This window comes from Stegostoma tigrinum, chromosome 12 (assembly GCF_030684315.1).
Source record: "Stegostoma tigrinum isolate sSteTig4 chromosome 12, sSteTig4.hap1, whole genome shotgun sequence".
Taxonomy (NCBI): domain Eukaryota; kingdom Metazoa; phylum Chordata; class Chondrichthyes; order Orectolobiformes; family Stegostomatidae; genus Stegostoma; species Stegostoma tigrinum.
In genome coordinates this window covers 5,446,795-5,457,240 of record NC_081365.1, presented here as the reverse complement: position 1 = coordinate 5,457,240, position 10,446 = coordinate 5,446,795, and the positions used below count along the sequence as shown (strand labels likewise).

The window sequence follows — 10,446 nt, the reverse complement described above, 5'->3', positions numbered from 1 at the left end:
GAGGAAAGCCTTTTCCACACAGAGGGTGGTGAGAATCTGGAACTCACTTGCTCGTAAGGGCGAGCGAGGCACCTCATTGAAGAACTACTTTGCTGTGCTTTTGCAATACCAAGGTATACAAGGCCAGGTGCTGGAAAATAGAATTAGAATAGTTAGGTGGTTTTTGACCAGTGTGGAGGTGATGGGCCGAAAGGTTTTTTCTCCTGTATTATCGATCTCTCTGACTCTATAACTAAGGGTGGTTTATATGGGGCACCAAGTAAGTGGGTTAAGTAGGTCATCATACAGTGGCTATGTGGGCATCATCATAGAGTGGGTTAAGTAGGTGATCATAAGTGCAGTGATTGGCTGAAATCTACTTTAGGATGCCTGATTGGGAAGGATTGCTTCAGAAATGAAAGTTTGAGCAGTGGCAGCTAATTTGTACTTTTTTTAATGGTGTAGTTTGAAGGAGGAATGGTGGCCAGGATTGTGTAAGAACTCTCCAGTTCTCTTTGAACACCAGGAGGATCTAATGAAACTCAGTGGCTCAGTGGTTAGCACTGCTGCATCACAGCACGAGGGACCTGGGTTCGATTCCACCCTCAGGCAACTGTCTGCATGCAATGTTTGCAATTCTCCCCACGTCTGTGTGGGTTTACTCTGGTTTCCTCCCTACATCCAAAGATGGATTGGCCATGCTAAATTACCCCATAGTACCCAGGATGTGCAGGCTAGGTGGGTTAACTGCAGTAAATGACAGGTTGCAGAGATGGTGTGGAATCATTTTCAGAGGGTCAGTGCAGGCTTGATGGGCTGAATGGCCTCTGTCTGCGCTGTCATGATTCTATGAAAGAACTGCAGTTGCTGTAAGGCTTAAACAGAAATTACTGGTGAAACTCAGCAGCTCTGGCAGCTTCTGTGGAGACAGAAACAACATTAATATATTGTGTCCGGTAACCCTTCTTTAAGATTTAATAATTGAGGTGAGGGCAGCCAAAGGTTTAGGGAACAATTTTACCTTGATACCTCTGTTGAAAGTTGACGCATCAAAATACAGCAACCAGGAGGAACAATAGCAGAGAGTGTGGAAGTAATGTGTTTTTTTTTGACTGCCTTTAGCCATAATCTGTCAGACACGTCAGCTTTGTTACAGCTGACATTTTATTTTTCTGGGCGCCAAGTACAGGTTTGATGCCTACTTCCTGCCTTCTGATCTGAGACTAGTTACTTGCTGATTTACTGAGGTTAAAGTGGTTGGGGTATCGGCACCAAATACCATTCTGGAATTCCCTGCCTAAATTTATCCAGCTCTTTCTCCTCCTATAAGACACTCCCTAAATCTCTGACAACAAGCTTTGCTTTATAAGTCTAATGGCTCTTGATGTGACCTGGTGTCAATTATTCATGGGAAATTATGCTGTAGAGCATCTTAGGATGTTTAATGATATTAATTCAAGCTGCTGCTTTTGCTGTTATTTCACTCAATGCAAATGTTTCACAGTGAATCTGTAGCACATGACAAAGCCAGGTGGCCCCTCTGCTTCATGTGGGGGGCCACTCAATGACCTCAGTCCACTTTATGAGGTGCTTGTCACCCTGTCATGATATAGCTCCTCTCTGGCACTCCCTGAGTGACCAACAAATGCCAACTGGCAGTATCCTGATTTCAATGTTCTCCACACTCCTCACAGAGTGTGGAAAATGTGATGCATTGAACATGTCTTGTCCAGAAATGGCAGATTCAAAGAGAGGACTCCTCTGGCCTCAGCACTCGATATGGCTGAGGTGACCAGTTTCAGATTTCCACACCCCGCTCCCCCCCCACCCCGATCCCCATCATCGACTGCAATTCCCAGGGGAAGGCTGTCATTGGAGACACAGGGAGAGCAATGGTGCCCTCTGAAGGAGAAGCGTTAGGCTATTCACTCCTTCAACCCTGCCCCACCATTCAGTGAGATGTTGGTTGATTTAACTGTAGGCTGAACTCAACTTTCCTGCCTCCCGTTCCATGATTCTCGTCCCCTCAATCAGAAGTTGATCTAACAGAGCCCTGAATCTATCAAATAACCCGGTCTCCATTTCTTGCTGAAGGAGAAACTTCCAAAAACAAACAGCAAGTAAATTTCTCCTCACTTCCATCATTACAGGGAGAGTCTTTGCATTGACACTTTGTCCTCTATTCCAGGCTCCTGCATGAGGGCAAGATCCTCTCAGTATTGAACCTGTCAAGCCCATCTGGAATCACGTCATTCACAAAACTTACATGAATTTTTGAAACTCTCATTGGTATAGGGTCAATCTGCTTCGCATTTCCAGATAAAATCACCCCTTCCAATTGAATTGCTTTCAATGAAAGTCTTTCCTTCCTGAATCTCTCTCAATGCTGGCAAAACAAAATAAAACTGATCATTGACTTCAGAAAGAAGGGAGGAGAACATGTCCCCATCTACATTAACGGAGTTGAGGTTGAGAGAGTTGACGGAGTCAAGTTCCTCGGAGCGACGATAACCGACAACCTGTTCTGGAATTCCGACGTGATGTGACGGCCAAGAAGGGACTACAACGCTTCTTCTTCCTCAGGCAGTTCAGGAAATCTGGCATGTCCATAAGATCCCTCACCAACTTTATAAATACACGATAGAAAGCATTCTATCTGGGTGCATAATAAGTGCTTGGTAAGGCAACTGCTCTGCCCAGGACTGTAAGAAACTACAGAAGGTGGCAGGCACAGCCCAGACCATCACAGAAGCCAAACCTTCCACCCATGGACTCCTTTTATACTTCTCACTGCAACAGAAAGGCTGCCAACACCATCAAAGACCCCTCTCACCTGAGTAATGCTCTTCTACAACTTCTTCCATCAGGCAGAAACTTGAACACACACAGGTTCAAGAACAACTAATTCCCTGTTATTATTAGACTAATGAATGGGCTCTCTAACTTCAAACAGTGTTGGTCTTGCTAATATTGATCTTGTTTTGCGTACGTCCTGTGCAGTGTAACCTATATGCCTCAGGCTGTCTAAGCACCCTCTGAGCTGTATGTCCTTGCTCACTATGATCTCCCTAGTCTGCTCGCAAACAAAGCTTTTCACTGTACTTAGATACATGTGACTACAGTAAATCAAGTCAAGTAAGGTACCCAAGGTTATACGGAGTACTCCAGGTGAAACATTACAAATTGCCTATATGTTAGAGTCAAATCCTCCTTACTTTTATGTTTCCATTTATTGAGCAGGGAGCTACAACACTCCATTTGCCTTCTTAATCATTTGCTTTACCTGCACTCTAGCTCAAGCTGATTCATGTGCTAAGGCACCCAGATCTCTCTGTAGCGCAGCATTCTGCAAACTCTCCATTGAAATAATAATCTGCTTTCTTCTTCTGAAGACTTGGAGTATAATGGAAGTAAAAGGAACGTCTGTGTTATCAGCAGGAAAACAAACATCCCGACTCCTCATGGCTCGCCTCGAATCCACAAAAGGCTGCAATAAGATGACGAAGCTGGAAATCCCTGTGCCTCCATTCTTGTTGATAGCAACTTTCACAGTCAGGTTCGTAAGTGTTCAGAGCTGACAGTCACTAGGATGCAACAAGTGTAGGTTGCCTTTGAATCAGGAGGGTGTAGGCTCAGAATCCACTCCAAAGACCTGAGCTCTTAATTAGGGTTGAGGTAATTTAGGTTGAGCTGTTTTTTGGATAAAATTTTAAATCAAGGCCCATGCACTCTCTCATGTGGTTAGAAAAGATCCCATGGCACTACTTCATGGAATTGTTATAGCACAGAGAAAGGCTGCTCAGCCTGTGTCCATGCTAGCTCTCTGCCACAGCAACTCCCTAGTCTCAAATATTCTGTTATCCCTGACTTTTCTGTCTTCTGATGATTATCAAAATCTGGAAAAATGAAACATTTTGTTGAAGCTTTTCATCTTGCATACATTGAGACAACTCATAAGAAATAGGAGTGTAAAGGGCACGACCAAGCAGAGTCAACCTGCTTTGATTAAAGCATTACAAAGCTTGGTAGTTAACCGTCAGTCATCATCAAACGTGTGTATTCTCCATGGCAACACCTCTAACACTCACAGTCCACTTGCCAAACAGATGTACTCTCCTCATATAAAGTATCATTGTTGTTTTCACTATTCATTGGTATTCTTGTCCAGATGAATGCAAAATGAAAAACGTCAAGAAAATGTGTCTATTTCAGCAATATTCAAGTTCTAAACCATAAAAATAACTATTCGTACCTGATTCTCTCCTAAAAACTAAATTTGCTTCTACCATACTCCCAAGCAGTGCATTCTGGATCCTAACAATTCACCAACAAAATTCTTTGAGTAATAGAAGAATTGAATATTATTTAAATGGAGAAAGACTGCGCAAAGTTACAGAACAGAGAGATTTGGCAGCCCTCATCCACGATTCACAAAAGGCTAGTATTCAATTTCAGTGATAATAGGGAAAGCAAATGGTGTATTGTTTATTTCAAAGAGAATGGAATATTACAGTCAGGAGGGTTTGCCAACTCTATACAAGTCATTAGTCAGACCATAGCTGGCATACAGTGAATAGTTTTGGGTCTCTGATCTAAGGAATGATATAATGGCATCAGAGGCAAGACCAGAGAAGATTCACTAGGCTGAATGGTTATGGAGGGACTGTTTTTAAGGAGATGTTTAGTAGTTCTTGCCTGTGCTCATTGGAGTTTAGAAGAATGAAAGACAATCTTATTGAATTATATAGACTTCTCAGTGGCCTTGACAGGGTAGATATGGAAAAGTTGTTTTCCCTATGGGAGGGTCCAGCAGCAGGAAAAGTAATTTTAGAATATGGAGTCGCAGGCTAAGACAGAGATGAGGAGGAATTTTTCTCTCAGAGGATCATCAATCCGTGGAATTTTTGCCTTTGAAGTCTGGGTCATTAAGTATATCCAAGGATGAGATAGATTTTAATTCAATAAGGGAATCAAGGGTTATGGGGAAAAGGAAGGAAAGTGGGGTTGAGGATTATCAGATCAGCTGTTACTTCAATGAAAGGTGGAGAAAATCTGAGGGGCTGAATGGCCTCTTTCCACTCCCATGTCTTAGGGTCTTGTGGTCTAAGTTTTGTCATGTTCTGATTTACCACTTAATCACCAAAAATCTGTCTCCTCCAGTCCTTGAGCTGCTCACCAAGTAGAACCGTTTCTCCTTATCTATTCTGTCCAGACCCTTGAGATTTTGAAAAACACTGGGGCAGAGAAAGTTCTCTCCGGTGTCATGACATTTCTGACTTCAACATTTTATTAACAAAATTAAAAACAGATGATCTGGTCATTATCACATTACTGCCTGGGGGCTTGCTCTGTACACATACTTAGTTGTGACAGTGGACCAGCAATATCATTGGTCAAACAATCCAGGAGCTTAAGAAATATCCCACCACGTCCCATTCATATCCCACAGTCTCAGCTTCTGGAATTTAGATTCAATTGATAAACCAGGAATTGAGAGCTAGTCTCAGCAATGCTATCCACAAAATCATCACTGAACATCGTAAACAAAAAACCCATCTGGTTCTCTCATGTCCTTTGGGGATAAAAACTGCCATCCTTACCTGGTCTGGTCTAAAAGTGACTCCAGGCGTCTCTTGTTCATTCACAGAATGCGGGTATCTCTGGCTAGGCCAGCATTTATTGCCCATCACTAATTGCCCAGAGGGCAGTTAAGAGTCAACCACATTGCTGTGGGTCTGGAGTCACATGTAGGCCAGACCAGGTAAGGATGGCAGTTTCCTTCCCTGAAGGACATGAGTGAACCAGATGGGTTTTTCCACACAATCAGCAATGGATTCATGGACATCATTAGATTCTTAATTCCAGATATTTATTGAATTCAAATTCCACCATCTGCCACGGCAGGATTCAAACCCAGAACATTATCAGACAAGCGATAATACCACTACGACATCCCCTCACAGCAAAACTTAACTGCCCTCTGATAGGGTCTATTAAATCACTCACTTCAAGTGGAAAAGCTAGATAAGAAATACTAGCCATGCCAGTGACGCCCATGAGAGAATAAAGTGGAACATTAAGTGAGATCGTGATTACTCCTCAAAATGTGTTGAAAGATGCTATAGAAATGCAGATTCTCAGTTTTTCACCAATGGAATGGTGTTAAATGAGTGAAGTGAACGTAGAAACCATGAGATGAAGAACACAATGAACCATTGTCTAAAAGACACCCACATGTCTGACCCTGGCGCACCATTCCAGCAAGGCTGGAAGATTGGGGGCAGGGGGTCAAAAGTTAAAGTCATCCCTTTCAGAATTTATAGATACACCTAACCACAACTAAAGCTTCAAGAAAAACTGTCTGGCAGACTTTATTTCTGTACTTGCTGCAGAAAGATAGATCAAATTTATTGAGCTCTCAGAAACGTCTGTACCCAATCCAACATTTTGTAAAATGCTCAGAGCTTCAGTGTCTGTTGCATTGGCAAATGCCAGAAAGCAAGTCTGGAGAAAATACATTATGAAATTATAGAACAATACATCACAGTAGGAAGCCTCTTGGACCATCACATGTGGGCGAGTTCTTTCAATGAACCACTGAGTTATGTCTAATCTCCCACCTGTGCCCTATGTCCCTGGAGCTTTTCCTCCTGCCTGTAGTTATCCAACTTCCTTTTGAAGGGTAAGATTGAATCTGCATCCAACAATCTATCAGCTGCATCAAATCCTAAACCACTCCTTATCCCACCTTGCCTTTCACCTCACTTCTCACCAATCATTTCTCACCATTGACACTTCAAAATTGGGAACATTTTTGGAATGGACTTATTTTCAAGTTGCTGCTGACTTCTGTAATTTTACTCTCCTCAACATCCACTAACTCTTAGCCAAATGTAAACTCTAACTGCCCACAACATCACCTCTCGCTGAACAGGCCAGAGAGGCAATTGCTGACTGGTACAGCCACTGGACTATTTAGCACAGAGGCTTGGGTAATATTCTGGGGGCTTGGGTTTGAATCCAGACTTGGCAGATAGTGGAATTCGTATTCAATAGCAATCTGGAGTTAAGGGTCTAATGGTGACCAGGAAACTATTGTTGATTGTTGGGAAAAATGCCCATCTGGTTCACCAACCGCCACAGAGGAAGGAAAGCTGGTCATAGTTACCTGGGGGTCTGGTCTACATGAGACTCCAGACAATGTGGTTGATACGTAGCTACCCTCTGGGCAACTGAAGATGAGTAATAACTGCATTCCTAGCCAGTAATGCGCCCATTCCGTCAATGCATCTGAAAGCAAGGGTATGCACTGAGAAATGTGGCATTTGTTTAACATTGGGTTGAGGGTTGGGCTCCTGCCTCCCCAATAAGGTCTTCATCCAGAGCTCCTTCAGCCTTCTTAGGGGTGTGTAAATGAAATCCACTGACACAATTCCAGAGCAGTTGCCCTGCAGGCTTCTGAATAATATTTCTCCAAAGTACAACGTCACAGATTTGCATTGGGAATATCGTCCCGGAGCCTGAGCTCAGTGTTGAGGGGCTAGAATTTCCTTCTGCCTCAGGGGTACGAGCAACACCCATGGAGTCACAGCTGAAGACTCACAGTTCAAAGAGAAAACAATGACCTGCTTCAGTGACGGAAGGGCCTGAGTTCCACCTCATAAACAGCATACGGCAGAGGTGGCGATATAGTATTGATCTCAATGGGTTAGTAATCAGGCAGAAGACTGCAATACAAGTAAAATAAGGGATTACAATTCTAAACGGGGTGTAGGAGCAGAGGGACCTGGGTGTAGCTATGGGCATTGAAGGTATCACGACAGGTGGAGTGAGCAGTCACTGTTTTATTACAAGGGGCGTACAGTACAAGAGCAAGGAGGTAACGTTCAAGACAAAACAGAAATTGCTGTTAAAGCTCAGCAGGTCTGGCAGCATCTGTGAACCGAAATTGGAATTAAAGTTTCAGGGACCTTTAAGCAATTCTTGGATAGGCAGATGGAGGACAGTAAAATGTGGGGGATGCAGGGTAGATTGATCTTAGTAGGGTAATAGATTGGCACAATATCTTGGGCCGAAGGGTCTGTACTGTGTTGTGCTGTTCTATGTTCTACGTTTCTATGTTCTAGGTCCTCAGTCTTCCTCAGAGTTCTGCTGAAATGGATCCAAATCCAACTTAACCAACTGATTTATTATTCTTCTGTGTTTGAAGGCTGTTGTTTCAGTGACAGTATCTATGAAACCATGACCTACTATTGTAGAATCCATCTGGTTCAGTAATGACCGTCGGGGAGGGAAACCTGCCACCCCTCACCTAGTCTGGATTATATGTGACTCCAACCTAATGTGGTTAACTATTTACTGCCACCTGAAATGGCCCTTATTTTAATGACATTTAGGAATGGGGTAAGAAAGGCTGGCCATGTCTGACAAAAGCCATCAGCCGATCAAACAGGAATAAAGATTACACATTCAACATCGCAGCTCTCCACAGGGTAGCTCATGCGAGGGGTTGAGATCTTTCTGGTTTAGCCATTCATGGCTCCAGCTTTCCCTTGCTGTCTGTTTCGCACACTCCAGCCATGGTCTTGCTAAAAGACAGATATTCACACAAACCTTAACCAAAAACTACAGGCACAGTTTTACCGTAATTCTTTCATCCTTATCATCCAGCTGGACACCGTCCTTCTTCCAAGAAATGGTTGGCTCTGGATGCCCACGAGGAGGTTGGCATTCCATGACGGATGGCTCACCTGCTGCCACCATAACATCGGAAGGGTTCTGTCTGAAATCATCCCGGAGAACTGTAGAGAGAGGTCACATGAGTTCTGTTAATAAAGTTCCTCATTACATTCTTTGTGACCCTTAATTCAGTCGATAACCACACAATGAATTGTCTCCAGTCATGTGAGAGTTTGTACATCACTGTGTGAAACCAGTGCAAGCCTCAAACCTTTACCCGCAAGGGTGCACTACACCAGGGTTTTAAAGCAATAGAGGGATCCAGTGTTATACAGTGACAGACTGTCCCCACTGGTACCGTACCCCAGTGTTATAGAGTGACAGACCCTGTCCCCACTGGTACTGTACACCAGTGTTATACAGTGACAGACTGTCCCCACTGGTACTGTACCCCAGTGTTATACAGTGACAGACCTGTCCCCACTGGTACTGTACCCCAGTGTTATACAGTGACAGACCTGTCCCCACCGGTACTGTACCCCAGTGTTATACAGTGACAGACAGTCCCCACTGGTACTGTACCCGAGTGTTATACAGTGACAGACCTGTCCCCACCGGTACTGTACCCCAGAGTTATACAGTGATAGACCTGTCCCCACTGGTACTGTACCCGAGTGTTATACAGTGACAGACCTGTCCCCACCGGTACTGTACCCCAGTGTTATACAGTGACAGACAGTCCCCACTGGTACTGTACCCGAGTGTTATACAGTGCCAGACCTGTCCCCACTGGTACTGTACTCCAGAGTTACACAGTGACAGACCTATCCCCACCGGTATTGTACCCCAGAGTTACACAGTGACAGACCTGTCCCCACTGGTACTGTACCCCAGTATTACACAGAGACAGACCTGTCCCCACCAGTACTGTACCCCAGTGTTACACAGTCACAGACCTGTCCACACTGGTACAGTACCCCAGTGTTATACAGTGACAGACCTGTGTCCACTGGTACTGTACCCCAGTGTTATACAGTGACAGACCTGTCCCCACTGGTACTGTACCCCAGTGTTACACAGTGACAGACCTGTTCCCACTGGTACTGTATCCCAGTGTTATACAGTGACAGACTGTCCCCACTGGTACTGTACCCCAGTGTTATACAGTGACAGACCTGTCCCCACTGGTACTGTACCCCAGTGTTATACAGTGACAGACCTGTCCCCACTGGTACTGTACCCCAGTATTACACAGTGACAGACCTGTCCCCACTGGTACTGTACCCCAGCGTTATACAGTGACAGACCTGTCCCCCACTGGTACTGTACCCCAGTGTTATACAGTGACAGACCTGTCCCCATTGGTACTGTACCCCAGTGTTATACAGTGACAGACCTGTCTCCACTGGTACTGTACCCCAGTGTTATACAGTGAAAGACCTGTCTCCACTGGTACTGTACCCCAGTGTTATACAGTGACAGACCTGTCCCCACTGGTACTGTACCCCAGTGTTATACAGAGACAGACCTGTCCCCACTGGTACTCTACCCCAGTGTTATACAGTGACAGACCTGTCTCCACTGGTACTGTACCCCAGTGTTATACAGTGACAGACCTGTCTCCACTGGTACTGTACCCCAGTGTTATACAGAGACAGACCTGTCCCCACTGGTACTGTACCCCAGTGTTATATAGTGACAGACCTGTCTCCACTGGTACTGTACCCCAGTGTTATACAGTGACAGAGCTGTCCCCACTGGTACTGTACCCCAGTGTTATACAGAGAC

At 44.5% G+C, this 10,446-nt stretch overlaps 1 protein-coding gene across 9 annotated transcripts in view; it reads right to left on the bottom strand.

Moving 5' to 3' along the window:
* robo1 (roundabout, axon guidance receptor, homolog 1 (Drosophila)) overlaps positions 1 to 10,446 on the bottom strand; it is a 687,941-nt gene that overhangs the window by 113,799 nt on the left and 563,696 nt on the right. For all 9 annotated transcript variants that reach the window (XM_059650085.1, XM_059650094.1, XM_059650090.1 and 6 more), the window contains one exon: positions 8,623 to 8,780. In XM_059650085.1, coding sequence (XP_059506068.1) covers positions 8,623 to 8,780 — 158 coding nt within the window. The remainder of the gene's footprint in view (positions 1 to 8,622; positions 8,781 to 10,446) is intronic.